At 30.2% G+C, this 16,840-nt stretch overlaps 3 protein-coding genes across 3 annotated transcripts; 2 read left to right on the top strand and 1 right to left on the bottom strand.

The window, feature by feature from the left end:
- The first annotated feature begins 783 nt into the window (after positions 1-783).
- On the top strand, positions 784-3,474 carry LOC111299537 (glyceraldehyde-3-phosphate dehydrogenase 2, cytosolic). The gene is made up of 11 exons (XM_022894766.2): positions 784-899; positions 981-1,081; positions 1,445-1,560; positions 1,672-1,771; positions 1,958-2,104; positions 2,193-2,253; positions 2,331-2,428; positions 2,583-2,725; positions 2,826-2,909; positions 3,037-3,126; positions 3,209-3,474. The coding sequence occupies exons 1-11, from the start codon at positions 872-874 to the stop codon at positions 3,252-3,254; spliced, it is 1,014 nt and encodes a 337-aa protein (XP_022750501.1). The 5' UTR covers positions 784-871; the 3' UTR covers positions 3,255-3,474.
- Positions 3,475-5,031: 1,557 nt separating this feature from the next.
- LOC111300498 (prohibitin-3, mitochondrial-like) lies at positions 5,032-6,591 on the bottom strand. Its single transcript, XM_022896130.2, has 2 exons — positions 6,125-6,591; positions 5,032-5,819 (listed from the first exon to the last, which is right to left on the bottom strand). The coding sequence occupies exons 1-2, from the start codon at positions 6,434-6,436 to the stop codon at positions 5,289-5,291; spliced, it is 843 nt and encodes a 280-aa protein (XP_022751865.2). The 5' UTR covers positions 6,437-6,591; the 3' UTR covers positions 5,032-5,288.
- Positions 6,592-13,075: 6,484 nt separating this feature from the next.
- On the top strand, positions 13,076-15,302 carry LOC111300497 (uncharacterized). The gene is made up of 2 exons (XM_022896129.2): positions 13,076-13,216; positions 14,745-15,302. The coding sequence occupies exon 2, from the start codon at positions 14,755-14,757 to the stop codon at positions 15,148-15,150; it is 396 nt and encodes a 131-aa protein (XP_022751864.1). The 5' UTR covers positions 13,076-13,216; positions 14,745-14,754; the 3' UTR covers positions 15,151-15,302.
- The last annotated feature ends 1,538 nt before the right edge of the window (positions 15,303-16,840 follow it).

The raw sequence follows: 16,840 nt of genomic DNA, 5'->3' as shown, positions 1-16,840 counted from the left end.
GTAATTCAAATCAAATTAAGTATTATAATTTTAAATTCTTTTTAATTTTTTTCTCACCCTATTAACAAGGACTGTTTCCTCTCAAGTCCATTTGGACTTTGGCAATTCCTTAGCATTGACATTTACATTCTGCCAAAGCCCAATAACTCAAAAAAAAAAAAAAAAAACCAATTAACGTTTAATTAACCAAATTCATAAGTCAAAATTTAGACATCTCCCATGCAAACAACCTTAATGGCAAGGTCATGATCTTAATATGATGTTGCAACTTGCAAAAGCATATTCTCCAAGGTTGCTTTATATTCGCCACTTAGTCATAGCCAACAAACGGGACTTAACCTATCTCCTTGGACATATTATTTCCATGAAATTTTTTTAATCACATCATAGGCATATGCAGCATGATAACTATGTTATTTATTCGATAATTTTGTCAAAATCTGTTCGAAATTGAAATTTTAATTTTTTTTCAAAGAAATATTCAGAAATTTCTAGATAAAAAAGAAAAATCAAATTAGAAGTTTTTAAATTAAAAATAAAAAATAAAAAAGAAACAAGATTTTCTTTTTCAAAATTTTACCATTTCCAACCCGCATCTTCTCATTATCCGTGAAATCCTCAACTAACGATTACGTGACCGACCTAGGAATCAACGGCCACGATACTCACATCACAATTCGTGGTCCCCACTTTCCTCCCGAAATTTCCGTCAACTGCGCCTCCCTCCGTTTACGTCACGGACACTCACTCTTATATATAAGCCCCACTCTCTCCATCACTCGCAAAGCTTCACTCGCAAAGCTTCACTCGCCGATCTCTCTCAACTGCATCACCGTCGTCTTTGTTAGAGATTTGTTTTTTGTTTTCCATCATGGGAAAGATCAAGATCGGAATCAACGGTAGTTATATTCTTTTTTTTAAAGATTTTTTTTTAATTTTTTTAAACTATGTATCTGATTTCTATCTGGTGTTTGGTGAAGGATTTGGAAGGATCGGGCGTTTGGTTGCGAGAGTTGCTCTTCAAAGCGAAGATATTGAGCTCGTTGCTGTTAACGACCCGTTCATCACCACTGACTACATGGTTCGTAATACTTACATTTGTATATTCCTTCGTATTTTTCTTTTTTTTTTTTTTCTGTATTTTTCCGTTCCTTTGAATTACTCGAATTTATTTTTCTTGATCTGATTCCTACACTTTCTCACTTACCAAACAGAACATGATGTGTTTTAAGTGGAAATAATTTAAAATTTTAACTAATAACAGATTTATTGACAGATAGATTTATCAGACATATTTGATGAACTGATAGGTTCTGCTTGGTTTTTAGTGAGTGAGTGAATCTTGTGTCTAATTTGAAAGGAATGAGTGAAAAGTGAATAATCATTTTGATTAGTTACTTAATGATTTGATTATGGATGTGATTTGATAATTTTGTTTGTACAGACCTATATGTTTAAGTACGACAGTGTTCACGGTCAATGGAAGCACCATGAGCTTAAGGTGAAGGACTCAAAGACTCTTCTCTTTGGGGAAAAGGCTGTCACCGTTTTCGGCATCAGGTATTGTTTTTGTTTTCTTTTGAAAGAGATTTTGTAGTTGACTTGAGGAGCATTGGTGAGTTTTACCATGTAGGAAAAACTATTTTATTGATTAGCTTTGATTGACGTTAGAAACCCCGAGGAAATCCCGTGGGGTGAGACTGGAGCTGAGTATGTCGTAGAGTCTACCGGTGTTTTCACAGACAAGGACAAGGCTGCTGCTCACTTAAAGGTTCGTGATAATAATTTGATCATATGTTTATTTTAGGGCCATAGAAGAAGAAAATTTATTGGAATTAACATCCTTTTGTTTATCAAGACACAGGGAACGTTGTATGTTTGGAACTTTTTTTTTTTTTGCCTTATTTTCATGTTGTGCTTGTTATCCTTATCTGGGTTATGCTTTTTCGCCTTTTAGGGTGGTGCAAAGAAAGTGATCATTTCTGCTCCCAGTAAGGATGCCCCAATGTTTGTTGTGGGTGTCAATGAGAAGGATTACAAGCCTGACCTTGACATTGTCTCCAATGCTAGCTGCACTACCAACTGCCTTGCTCCATTGGCTAAGGTAATAATGATTCCTATTTTATTTGTTTGAAGCATCGGGCTAATACTTTTATCTTCAAAGTAATAACGGACCTTAAACATGGTGGCAGGTCATCCACGACAAATTTGGCATTGTTGAGGGTCTTATGACCACTGTCCATTCGATTACTGGTAAGCAACTATGGTGTTTTATTTCTACTTGCTCCAGTCATTTGTGTATTGTTGACTGACCCATCTTTCTGATTCAGCTACCCAAAAGACTGTTGATGGCCCATCAATGAAGGACTGGAGAGGTGGCAGAGCTGCTTCCTTCAATATCATTCCCAGCAGCACTGGAGCTGCCAAGGTATATATCCATCTTTAGATTTTCAAATGCTATTTCCTGCACTTTACCTTCAAATATATGAGTGGTTATAAGCATGCTGTCTTTATTATTGTCAAATAGTTGTTGGAATTGAAGTTTCATGGTTGATTGTGGTGGTCATCTTGTAATTGTATAGGCTGTTGGCAAAGTGTTGCCATCATTGAATGGCAAGCTGACTGGAATGGCTTTCCGTGTTCCCACTGTTGATGTCTCTGTGGTTGACCTCACGGTGAGACTTGAGAAGAAGGCTTCTTATGAAGATATTAAGGCTGCTGTCAAGTAAGGATTAGAATGTTTTTATCTTAAAATGATATATTGAACTTTAAGATGCATGCCTAAGTTGTCCTTAAGATTCTTTTCTGTCCCTCTTTTTATGAAGGCATGAATCTGAAACCAACTTGAAGGGAATTCTTGGTTATGTAGAAGAAGATTTGGTCTCAACTGACTTTGTTGGAGACTGCAGGTGCGAAACTTCATTCTGAATGCCTGTTATAATGTTGATTTTCTGGCTTGTTGCACCGTTTTGTTTCTGCGGGTACTCAGATAATGCAATTGGATTTGGAACCTTACATTCTATTGTGTTTTAACAGGTCAAGCATTTTTGATGCCAAGGCTGGAATTGCTTTGAATGATAACTTTGTTAAGATTGTTGCATGGTATGACAATGAGTGGGGTTACAGGTAAATTATACATTTACCTTCAACCAAACTTGCGTATACTTCTCCTTTGCTGCTTGTCTTGATGGTTATTTTTGTGTTGCAGTTCCCGTGTGGTTGACTTGATCCGGCACATGGCTTCTGCTAAGTGAGTGATTTTGGTGCACCAACTCATTTGATCCTGGACTTTGGCCTTTTTCTTCACCTTACCAAATTTAGAATTGATGTCATGGGAATAATTGAATTGTATGGGACACACAGTGACCATTTTTGCCGGATTGTGGTTTTTCTATTTTTACCCGGTATGCATTTTTCTCTGAAACAGTTTTTCCTCCTTTTTGTAATGAATTTTTATTCGGTTGCTTTCCTCTACTGTTTCATGTTTCATTGCAATTTTTTCTCTTCAGTTCTTAAAGTTTTAATAATAATTTTAATAATATGAATATCATAAAAAATATAATTTAAAATTTTAATAATTATTATGTATAAGTTTAAAAAAATAAAAAACAAAGCATTTTATGTTTTTTTGTCTATAAAAATTGTAATATGAAATTTTCATAAGAATTGTAATATAAAATTTTTATATAAAATAAGATACAAGAACTTAATATTTTGTAGTATTCATATATAAATCGTCGGGTCTAAGTGGTGTAAGTTTGAACTCAAAAAAGTCCTCAAGCTTGTTCTAGGCCGGGCCAAAAATCATGGACTTGACGGGTTATCGGGCTAGTTGACAGGTTTAATGTGATCCATTTAAACAGTGTTTTCATGTCCAACCCACCCCATGACCCATACAAATGGGGTGAGACCATAGACATTTTTCAAAGCCATTCCTATCAGAAGATTATTGTAAAAGGAACCAACTTGCATTTTCTTTCAAATTGGTTTATTTATCTACTCAAAATAATAAAAAATAAAATAGTAAAATGTTTTTAAAACTTGTAAATAATAATGCAATTCTTGGCTTCCTCTTCTGATTAAAGAAACCAAAAAATTAAAAAATGTCTCACCAAAAGTAAAAAATAAATCAAAAATTGAAGAATCAAATTCCTTCCTCCTCTCACCTAAAAAGGATTTTTATTTGACAATTTTAAACCACCACGAAAACTATTAAAAAAGTAAAAAAATAATCTAATTTAAAATTTTAATAAAATCGTATATTTAATAAAAAATAAAAAAATTGTATTTTGTACTATTCATATATAAATTGTCGGGTCTAAGTGGTGTAAGTTTGAATTCAAAAAATGTCCTTAACGTCGTTTAAGCCCTAGCCAAAAATCATGGACTTGACGGGTTATCCGGCTAGTTGACAGGTTTAATCTGATCCATTTAAACTGTATTTTCAACCCCATGACCCATACTTATGGGGTGAGACCATAGACATTTGTCAAAGCATTCCTATCAGGCTATCAGATTATTATTGTAAAAGAACCGAATTGCATTTTCTTTCAAATAGGTTTATTTATCTACTCAAAATGATAAAAAAATAAAATAGTAAAATTTTGATAGAACTTGTAAAAATTAATGCAATTTTTGGCTTCCTCTTCTGATTAAAGAAAAGAATAAATTAAAAAATGTGAAACCAAAAGGAAAAATATAAATCAAATTCCTTCCTCCTCTCACCTAAAAAGGAATTTTATTTGACAATTTTGAACTGCCACGAAAGTTATAAAACAAAATAAAAAAAAAATTCGATTTAAAATTTTAATAAAATTATATAAAATTTGATAAAAATAAAAAAAAATCGTGCATAACTTATCAACATATTATAATATAATAATTTTTTTGATTTATAACTTTTTTTCCTGATAAAAGCTAAATCAACTATACCACATAAAACATTGATTAGACATCATTTCACCCTGTGTCTGCATCATGAATAATAACATTGCTGAAGTAAGGAAGGATGGGAAACCATCTCAACAAAGATAAGGAATAACAGTCCTTTTATTGAAAACCTAAATGTCCCTTACTGATTTCAATCAAATCAGCAATATGTGTAGCAAACAAAAAATTTCACAATTCCCCCAAAAAAGATAAAAGAAAACAATCTCCTTGCTTAACACAAGGAAAACATTATTCATTTTCTGCCAAAAAATTGGCACCAACATGATAAGGAAGTAATAATGACTGCTAATGAATGCAACATATAGAGGTAATGGAAATTACCATCATTCAAACAATCATCATGGCCTAGATTGATTTATAGCCCAAAGCATGTTGTCTCCATCAGGCACGTATGTCACATTAGGTGACCTAGCAAGAGTTGCAGCAATTTCCCTTGATGCCTCAATCCTCCTTAGCTCAATCAGACCCATACCAGCCTTCGAAGTTGCTTCAGAAATTAACTTTGCAGCTTCACTTTCACCTTCTGCCCGGATGATAGCAGCTCTCATCTCCTGGTCTGCCTTCGCCACAATGTACTTCGACCTTTCTGCCTCCTGCTGTGCCACCTGCTTCTGCTCCACTGCTTTCGAGAATTCAGTGCCATATGACAAATGTGTAATTGCCACATCATCTAGCTCAATGTTAAAGTCCCTTGCACGCTCTGTCAGTGAATCTCGGACGAGTGCTGACACTTTGGGACGCTCAGTGAGAAGCTGATCAGCATTGAACTGTGCAACCACAGCTTTCAAGACCTCATTGCCAATGGAGGGAAGCACCTTCTCATCATACTCTAGACCAAGGTGTTGATAGATTTCAGGAAGGTTATCCACCTTTTGCAAACAATACCACCAATCAAACATTAATGTTTAAAGAGTACACTAAATCTGTGAAGCATAATTACACAAGAATAACTACAATGAAAGTAGAAGTACTTTGATTCCATTGATATCATGAACAAGACTTTTCATTTCTTAACAAGCAAAAAACAAAACCCTGAACCTTCGTCAACCCATTTCATAAAATCATCCAAAAAACACAATGTCCCAATCAAATTTCTTTAGTTCTTTACCAAACAAAAAACAAAAAATAAAACCCAGAAATCAAAGCAAAGCCATTTAACGTTTTTTTAGATTACCTTAGGTCTAGAAAGCACTCGAAGAGTAAGATTAACCATCTGGAGATCTTTAGTTCCAGAAACAGATGAGAAAGTGTGGGGCTTCATGCGGATATCATAGATGAAAGGCTTCTGGAGCCATGGGACCAAAAGGTGGGTTCCTTCATCGGCCGTTTTATCCAAAACCCCCCTTACACGGTCAAAGATGACCGCTCTTTGGCCACCGTCCACGGTGTACATGGAGGCGTTGAGGACAGTAGTAGCAGCCCCGAGACCCAACGCAACGCGTGCGAGGTTGGTTAACAAAGTGACTGCGGCTTGGTTGCTTGCCATTTTTCTGAATTTCTTGTTTTCACTTGCTTCTGTGGCTCTTGGTCTGCTGGGTTTTTGGGTTTTTATTTGCAAATTCAGGGTTTTGTTAGGGTATATGCAGTTACCACTTACCAAATTTAGAAAAACTTGGGAAAGGGGAAAACTAAAATAGGCTAAGGCTTTTCTCAAGGATAAAATTTGTCGAAATCTTTTCATTTGAGAATAATTCAACATAAGTGTAATAATTTAAAAAAAATAAATGATTCATCTCAATCTGTTAATAATTATAAAAATATCCCTCAAATTTTATTTTTTTTATATATATTATTTATTTTATATATCTATTAAATATATAATAACAAAATTATTTGTATTTAAAAATTATAATTTTTTTAATCTAAGTTTACTTATTATAAATTATTTTTAACTTAAAATGAATAAATTTATCATTACTATATTGTCACAAACATGTAGATTTAAGCTTAAGATATATATGAATATTATAATAATTAAAACCAATTTGATAAATATTCAATTATGACCATTTTCTTTTTTCTCACCCATCCTTTTTTATATTGTATCCTTCATGTATTTTTTTTTAAATTGTTACATATCAAAATAATATTACATGCTTAATATATTTGTTTTATTATATATATATATATATATTTATATATTAGTATACTTATAATTGTAAGTTTTGATTTTATATGTTGTATCTAAATTTTTTATTATTAATAGATTTGATATATTTTGAAACAAATAAAAAATATATTATAAAATATTATTTTATTTGAGCATCAAGGATATTTATTTTTTAAAGGTAAAATAGTCTTCAAATGAAATTTTTAATATGGAAGGATCTAATTGTCTTAAAAAATTTGAGGTGGATTATCTACTTTCCAAACTAATAAATTTTTGTTGAATTTTATTTAAAACTTAAGGACCTGAATGAAATTTATCATTTTCTTAAAGATAATAACAACTTAACTAAATTGTATGCAACCACTAATAGTTGAGATTTAAGCAATTATTATATATTTCCTTTATTAAATTAAATTTCATATTTTATTTGTTTCAAATTTTATTTTTTAATCAAATAAAAGAATCACAATGTTGATTTTCATAACATAATCACTAAAAAAAAACTAATTAAAACCTTTGAGAATAAAATTATTTTACAAGATTATTATTATTATAAACCTTTAGTAAAACTTTTAAAGTGTATCAATTAAATTAAAATATTATCGTTCATTTTCTTAATTTTTTGTTATTATCATTTATTTAAAGAATGAGAGATTTAAACCACATGATATATAAGATAAATTTTATGATTTTTTCTTACGAATGAAATTTGAATTCGAAAATTTTTAAAGACTTTATTAGGGTTTATGTAGTTACAAAACTTGGGAAAGGGGAAAACTAAAATGGGTTGGGCATTTTCTTAAACATGATAGCAATTGAACTAAATTGTATGCAAACATTCATGGATGAGATTTAAGCTATTAATATATACTTTCTTTATCAAATTAACTGTCATTTTTTATTTGTTTAAATTTTTATTTTTAATCAAATAAAAGAATCAAAATGTTGATTTTCATAACATAATCACTCACAAAAAAACTAATTAAAGCCTTTGAAAATAAAATTATTTTATAGGATTATTATTATAAACTTTTAAGAAAACTTTTAAATTATATCAATTAAATTAAAATATTGTCGTGCACTTTTTAATTTATTGTTATTAATTTTTATTTAAGGAAGGGGAGATTAAAATCATATGAAACATAGGATAAATTTTTTAATTTTTTATTATGATTGATATTTAAATTCGAAATTAAGGACTCGATCAAAGACTCAGTCATATCGAGCCTAAATCATAGCAAATTTTCAAATCGGCCCATTAATACTGGATCATCTTCAAGTTTAAAGTCAACCAGGATGAGCCCAAACAAGCCCAAAGTATCACTCCAGTCCAGTCAAAGAAACTCCCCTTCCCCTTCCACTCTAATCTCTCTCATTTCAGCTTGGTCTCAAAAACCCTAAATCCTTAAATCTGAATCCCGGTAAAAGGAGGCGCAAGAATTGAACTTTACGAATTTTCAGGAAAGGTAACATCTTTTAGCTTATTCTTCGTTGACATTGCATCGTTTAGTTACTGATTAACTGCTAAAAAAAACTGGAATTTTCTTTGCCATTTTTTTCATTGATTTCCTAGAAACCAAACAAAAAGCTCATTTTTACATTACCCAATTGACCTCCCTTCTTTTCACTCCAAACCCAGTAAGAAAATGCAATACCTTATTAGGATTGGTTAGATATTCTGTGTAATGAGTGCTTCTTTGATTTATGTTTTGTAAAGTTTGTATAATTTACTTTGGATGTTCAACAGTATATATTTCGCAAATTGCTTTAAGAAGCTTAAATTCCGTTTCCATGGTGTTTGGAGTTTGGACTTGAATCATGAAGATACATGACAATTTCTAAGGGCTATGTATTTACCCCAGTCCAAAGACTTTTGGGCCAAAGAGCTATGGATCAGTGCTTACAACAGCGAACCATAAGTCCAATTTGGACAAAGCTATGGTAATAGCATTTGCCAATGTTATAATTTCTACAAGCCCATCTTTCATATGACCCAACATAGATGCCCTTGCCCTGAGCCTTTGAGAGTTGACAACGAGCTGTAATTTCACCATTTACATGGCGATATGGGCTCATATATAGCACAAAGCAAGTCCTCAACCCCACTCTCAAGTTGGCTAAAGCACACTTTTACAGTATGTTTGGATCGGGGAAGCGAAGAAAAGAAAAGGAAAATAAAGAAAAATAATGAAAACATAATTTTTTTTTTGATAAATTTTTAATTTAAAAACAAAGATTAGTTTTTCTTATAGTATTTTCTTTTTTAATACCCAATTTATGGAAAATTTTAAGGAAAGGAAAATTAAAAAAATTTTATTTTCATAAAAAGATTATTATATTTATCTTTTTATTAACATCAAAGCTTAAAAAAAAAACTTAACCCTTTCTTAAGTTTTCAAAGTTATCTTTTTTTTTTTAAAGTAATTTTTACATGTCTTTTTTAATATAAATTTTTTTTTATAATTTATAATTATTTAATTTTGATAAATGATTGAATATGAATAGATATATTTTTTAAGTTTATAAGATATTAAATTAGCTTAAAATTTTTTTATTTTTATATGTAGTATATTATAATTTGAAATGTCAACAATTTTAAGACATTATAGAAAAAAAAGTAGGAAAAAAGAGATGTTTCATTGGGACACAATTAACTTGATTATGATTATAAACATATTAATATATTTTTCACACAAACTTAATTAGTAAATATTAGTATTATAATAATTAATATATGTGAGTAATTGATAAATATTAATATTATTATTTGTAGTATGTATGATTTATTGTTAAATGCCTCATGTTTCAAAATTCTCTAATTTAATTTTATTTTTATATTATTTTCTTTTATATAAGTGTTTGTGTATTTATTTTTATGATAATAATAATTATTGTTAATATTTTGTTGTATAGATGGATAAACAAAAAGATGAAACAATGATTTGAGTATTTTTGAAGAAAAATACTCTAAAATTACAAGTAATGAAATATTATAATTAAAAAATTTTATTATAATAAATTATTTTTTTTTTCATTATTTATTCAAACAGTAATTATTAAAAAATTTTTTTTATTAATTTTAATTATAAGGTATATATCATTAAAAAAAAATTTTTATTAATATTTATTCAAACATGGGTTAGGAATGCGAGAACTCATCGTTGAGCGGTAAAATTTGACCGTGCAAGGGGAGTGTTGTGATTCGATCAATGGTATATGTTACTGCTTCTGTGAGGTCTTTAGTTCTTCACCAAACAAAAAACAAAAAGTGAAACCCAGAAATCAAAACAAAGCCATTTAACGATTTTATAGATTACCTTAGGTCTAGAAAGAACTCGAAGAGTAAGATTAACCATCTGGATAATCCATAGTTCCAGAAACAGATGAGAAAGTTTGGGGCTTCATGCGGATATCATAGGTAAAAGGCTTCTGGAGCCATGGGATCAAAAGGTGGGTTCCTTCATCGGTCGTTTTATCCAATACTCCCCTCACACGGTCAAATATCACCGCTCTTTGCCTGCCGTCCACGGTGTACATGGAGGCGTTGAGGACAGTCGTGGCGGCGCTGAGACCCAACGCGGTGCGTGCGAGGTTGGTTAAGAAAGTGACTGCGGCTTGGTTGCTTCCCATTTTGTGAATTTCTTCTTTTCACTTGGTGTGGGGCTTTTAGAATTTGCATGTTTCGCGAAAATAATTTTTAGAAAATAAATTTTATATCTTTAGATATTTGTTTAATAAAAAATTAGTAGATTAACAAAAAATTACTTATCGATCAATAAAATTTTTTTTTACTCATTAAAAAAAAGATATTTAAAAAAAATTATCAGTAAATTTATTTATCTATGTATAATTTTATTTATAAATAAATAATATACTAATAAATATTATAATAATATATTAATAAATAATATAAAAGGTATTTTTATGTTAACATAATATTTAATATTAAGTATTATTATTAAAATATAATTATGTTTGAATATTAATAATTTTAATAATAAATAATTTAAATATTTTTAAATAACAAAAAATAGTTTTTTCAAAAAAAATTAAATAACAAAAACATTTTTTATTAATTTATCTAAATAATAAAAAATTTCTTTCAATTCAAAAAATATAAATATTTTTTTCACAATCATTTATCGTGAAACAATAAAAGATTTAGCCTACTCGAGTTTTTTATTTTTATTTGGAAATTCGGGGTTTGTTAGGGTTTATGCTGTTACCAAACTTGCAGACTTATTGAATTTATTGGGAAAAGGGAAAACTTAAATGGGCTGGGCTTTTCTTAAGAATTCCGAGAATAATTCAACACAAATGTATTAATTTAAAGAAATAAATAATTCACCTCAATTTGTTAATAATTTTAAAATTATCCCTCAAAACTTATTGTATTCATATATATTATTTATTTTATGTATCTATTAAATATATAATAACAAAATTATTTGTATTTAAAAATTACAATTTTATAACTTAAGTTTACTTTATTATAAATTATTTTTAACTTAAAATGAATAAATTTGTTATTACTATATTAAGCTTAAGATATATACGAATATTATAATAATTAAAAATAAATTAATAACTATTCAATTATGATCATTTTCTTTTTTTTTTTTTCAACCAACTAGTTTTATATTATATCTTTCATGTATTTTTTTTTAAATTGTTACGTATTAAAATAATATTACATGCTTAATATATTTGTTCTATTGTATATATTTATATATTAGTATACCTATAATTATAAGTTTTGTTTTTATATGTTGTATCTAATTTTTTTTATTATTAACATATTTGATATAGCTTAAATATATATATTATTATAAAATATTATTTTATGTGAGAATTTGAAAATATTTATTTTTAAGGATAAAATAGTCTTTAAATGAGATTTTTAATATGAAATGATCTATTTATTCTAAAAAAATTGAGGTGGATTGTCTACTTTATAAACTAATAAATTTTGTTGAATTTTACTTAAAACTCAACAAGCTGAATGAAATTTACCCTTTTTTTGAAAGATAATAACAATTTAACCAAATTGAATTCTACCACTAATGGTTGAGATTTAAGCAATTATTAAGTATTTCATTTATCAAATTAAATTTCATTTTTTATTTGTTTTAAATTTTATTTTTTTAATCAAATAAATAATCAAAATGTTGATTTTCATAACATAATCACTAATAAAAAAAAACTAATTAAAACCTTTGAGAATAAAATTATTTTACAAGATTATACTATAAACCTTTAATAAGACTTGTAAATTGTATCAATTAAATTAAAATATTATCACATATTTTTTAATTTATTGTTCTTATTTTTTATTAATGAATGAGATTTAAACCACATGATACATAAGGTAAATTTTTTTAATTTTTATTATGATTAAAAATTGAATTTGAAACCTTTTTTAAAAGATTTATGCAGTTTCAAAACTTGGGAAAGGGGAAAACTAAGATGGGTTGGGCTTTTGCTTAAAGATAATAGCAACTGAACTAAAATGTATGCAACCACGAATTGTTGGGATCTAAGCTATTGTTATATATTTCTTTCATCAAATTAAGTATTATTTTTAATTTGTTTCAAAAATTTTTTTTAATTAATAAAAGAATCAAAATGTTGATTTTCATAACATAATCACTCAAAAAAAATTAATTAAAGCCTTTGAGAATAAAATTGTTTTACAAGAATATTATTATAAATCTTTAGAAAAACTTTTAGCTTTGATCAACTAAATTAAAATATTGTAACGAATTCTTTAATTTTTTATTATTATTATTTATTTGAAAAAAAGAAAGATTTAAATCGTATGGAATAATAAATAAATTTTTTAATTTTTTATAACGATTGAAATTTGAATTCGAAATTATAATATTTTTTATTGTCGGACGGATTTGGCTATATCAAGCCTAAAAAGGTCAAAATTTTCGCAGCAGCCCATTAAAATTGGACCATCTTCATTTTTAAAGTCAACTACAATGAGCCCAAACAAGCCCAAAGAATGACTCTAGTCCAGTCAAAGAAACTCCCTTTCTTCTTCCACTTCAATCTCTCTTATTTCAGCTTGGTCTCAAAAACCCTAAATCCCTAAATCTGAATCCGGTAAGGGGAGGCGCAAGAATTGAACTTTACGAATTTTCAGGAAAGGTAACATCTTTTAGCTTATTCTTCGTTGACATTGCACCGTTTAGTTACTGATTAACCTCTGAAACACAGTTAAAAAAAACTGGAATTTTCTTTGCCATTTTTTCCCATTGATTTCCTAGAAACGAAACAAAAAGGCTCTTTTTTTACATTACCCAATTGATCTCCCTTCTTTTCATTCCAAACCCAGTAAAAAATACATTACCTTATTAGGATTCGTTGGATATTCTGTGGAATGAGTGTCTTTGATTTATGTTTTGTAAAGTTTGTGTAATTTAGTTTGGATGTTCAATGGTATATATTTGATTTGACACTTGCAAATTGCTTTAAAAAGCTTAAAATTTGTTTCCATGGTGTTTGGAGTTTGGACTTGAATGATGAAGATACATGAGGAATACTATGGGCTATGTAAATTTGCATAAGCAGATGCCAATATAATGAATTTGCTTGAGTGAATTTTACTCCCCTTGTATATAGGCTATGGTGCTTCTTAAGATGGATGCTATAGTATTATCTTGGGCACTACATACGGCCACTTTCATGCTATGAATGAGCTGTGGTGGGATTTGCATGTTTTGTCTTCACTTTGGAAAGTAAAGTAGAATGGTGATATTTCTTTAACATTTTTGAGTATGATGAAGGTGAAATTTCGCGGTTATTTATTTTGTATATCATTTTTATCTTCTTGAGCATCTGTGATAGGAAACAGTATTCAGACATTCTTAGTTGTTATCTACTAAGGAAAACGAAATACAGAAGACTTCCTTTTTTTTTTCTCAATTTCGTCATCTAGTAGATTTGGTTTCATGAATGAACAATGGCCCTCTTATTTTAGGATACAAACTTTTTTGAGAAGCTTCTTTCCTCAAAATGTTGAAATGATAGCTGCAATGTCCTTTGTGGATCCTATCCATGTTTCCAAACCAGGTACATATATCAGACGCATTTCCACATCCAACATGGGTACAGCCTTTACAAGTTTTTTCCTTATTTTTGGAGGGTCCAAGAGTTGTACCCATGTCTATCTGATGTGTCTGCTATATGTCCAACTTGGGTATGGGTAAAGTGAATAGTTGGAGTGAAAATTGGAACCTACAAAGTGTTTTAACCATTGTGGTTGTGATTAGATTCCCCCACAACTCATTGTTTGGAGAATCCAAAATTTTTTTCCATAATCATAACACAAGAGAAGAAAGGAGACAAAACAGAGATTTATCAAATCTGTGGGTTTTTGTGGAGGGAAAGGAATAGCAGAACTTTTTTCAGGGGCAAAAAGCTCATAAAAATGCTCTTACATACTTGGTTTTACTACTCTTAATTTTTGTTCAACAGGCAGCATTTCATAGAAGTAGATTTTACTGTCGATGCATCTCTAGTTTTGTTAATGTTATACTTACTTGTAGTCAGGTTTGCATCCTTTTGGTGCCTGTTAATGTTATTGCTCCATTGATGTAAAAAATAAATCAATAAGTTAAGTGTTTCTTCATATTTGTTTTAGATGTTTCTACAATTATTGACATAAATTTTACAGCCATAAAGCCATGGCATTAAATCAAGGCAGATCACGGAGAAGTGTCATTATTGCCAAGGAGGCATTTGCTGTGGGACAACGAACATTTGCTGCTGGGGCTGGCAAAGTCAAGAAGGGCTCTAAAGGGGCAGCCAGTGATGCGCCAAAAGCATCAATGCTCAGCAAAGAAGTCAAGTCCACAACAGTAGTTGGTGCAAATATACTCAAGGATGGAGCAGATCCGAAGATCATGCCTGATTCTGAGTACCCTGATTGGCTTTGGCATCTGCTTGATAAACGTCCAGCATTGAGTGAGCTAAGGAGGAAAAACATTGAAACACTCCCATATGAAGATCTTAAACGCTTTGTCAAGTTGGACAACCGAGCAAGGATAAAAGAAAACAATTCAGTCAAGGCCAAAAACTGATAGTAGTATAAAAGTAATTTTTATGAGGCATTATTTCTTTGTCAAGAACGATGCATTCTCTCTTCTGCGATTCTCTCTGTTGATTGATTTGCATGATGGAATCGAATTGAAGGCATAGCACAAATAATTAAGCATATCTCTGTATCTCTAAATAGAGCTTTGTTCGGCTTTCCTTTTTGGTTTTTCGTTTTACTTAAGAACTTAGGGTTGCTGTTTGTGAGAGGTAATAGTCTACTACATTCAATGATAAAGAATTGTTGAATAGCTGCTTGTTGCAGAACTCTCCCATGGTAATGAGTTAAAAATCAAGATAATGGAGATAATGTACGTTATCAATGTACAAAATCAAGTAATAAGATTAGATATAATATCAATTTCAACCCGTAATTGGTAGAATCAAATCTTCTCTCTATGATATACATATTCCCTACATCTCTAGGATAAATGGCAAACACTGGAATCAATTGGTTGTTGCCTTCCTCTCTGTCTCTTCTACAACAATGGCATTTATCATGTACGGATACTTTCCAAATGCAATTGAAATGTTCGTTGCATCAGTCAGTTTGGCCCCAAGTCTTTGATATAGCCATTGTAACTTTCAAGTGGAAGCCACTTGCTCTTGTCCCCCATACCCAACATAACAATGGTGGGGTTCAGAGTCTAATCTTTCTTTAGGAGATTCACTGTAAGAGGCATCTGCTTTTTTCCTTTTTCTACCCTTATGTCATGGACTTTGGTGGTCCATCTGTTCCCTTGAATAGGCTTGTGGTTCCCACTTGGTGTAATACTACTCTACTGAACCAGAACTTTTTCTCCTTTGCATGAACTGGAAAAGATTGTGTGCAGATAACCTAGTTCCCATAGCGGCAATTTTTTTGCCAACCTGATGCTCTAACCTACCCTTCTTCCCTCTTCAATGTCCCTCATCACAGTAAACTCTTTTTATCCATAAATGAGTTGTTTCTCTGATAATTAAACCCCTAAAATTTCAACATATCCAAGTACTTCTGAATGGAGTTTATAAAAAATTATAATCACATTCTTTTACTTTTCTCTTGATGTTTTTGTGAGTAGGGTGGTCCAAGTATCTTGGTGAATTTTGTCTAGGCATGAGTTGAGTAGTGGCATACCTTGCAATCCAACCCTCTTGCGCACTAATATATGAGATTGAGACCCATTTGTATGTTTTCTGCCCATGTGAAGAAAGAGACCTGTAAGAACACAATTTCAGAAAAGAAAAAAATTGGGAAGCAAGAAAATGATACAAAGCAAGGGACTGAAATTTGACATCACATGCATTATTGTTGATAAAGCAGGAAACCTACCCTCTATTTTCAGACTTTTGAATGTGTTAGTACTTACTAATCATAAAAAAAAGGAAAAAAAAAAGTAAAGCTGGTTCTCACATGGCATTTCTTTGCTGGTAGATCTTTGTAATCCAAGTTTGTGAGTAGTTGGATTTGGGGTTACCAAAACAGTAATAGCACAGCTCATCATATCTTAATTGTTATCCTTCAAGCATAGTCCAAACTTAATAAAGAAAAAAATTAACCCAAGTCTACTTCTGGACATTCCATTGAAGATTGGCTTGACTTTCCTTCATTCACTAGAAACCTAGCAAATGCCATGTATTAAACATAAGCATATGAAGCAATTGAACAACATAAACATGTTAGTTTCAAGCTACAAA

This window comes from Durio zibethinus, chromosome 18 (assembly GCF_047325235.1).
Source record: "Durio zibethinus cultivar Kanyao isolate XHJ-2024 chromosome 18, ASM4732523v1, whole genome shotgun sequence".
In the NCBI taxonomy this organism is placed as follows: domain Eukaryota; kingdom Viridiplantae; phylum Streptophyta; class Magnoliopsida; order Malvales; family Malvaceae; genus Durio; species Durio zibethinus.
This window is presented reverse-complemented; position numbering and strand designations above follow the sequence as displayed.

Bases quoted from the DNA above. Each gene is read 5' to 3' on its own strand.
- LOC111299537 (XM_022894766.2), top strand. From the start codon at position 872: ATGGGAAAGATCAAGATCGGAATCAACG. The intron at 2,254-2,330 runs GTAAGCAACTAT...TTTCTGATTCAG, and splicing joins CACTGTCCATTCGATTACTG to CTACCCAAAAGACTGTTGAT. The intron at 3,127-3,208 runs GTAAATTATACA...TTTGTGTTGCAG, and splicing joins GACAATGAGTGGGGTTACAG to TTCCCGTGTGGTTGACTTGA.
- LOC111300497 (XM_022896129.2), top strand. From the start codon at position 14,755: ATGGCATTAAATCAAGGCAGATCACGGAGAAGTGTCATTATTGCCAAG.
- LOC111300498 (XM_022896130.2), bottom strand. From the start codon at position 6,436: ATGGCAAGCAACCAAGCCGCAGTCACTTTGTTAACCAACCTCGCACGC. The intron at 5,820-6,124 runs GTAATCTAAAAA...TGTTTGCAAAAG, and splicing joins GAGTGCTTTCTAGACCTAAG to GTGGATAACCTTCCTGAAAT.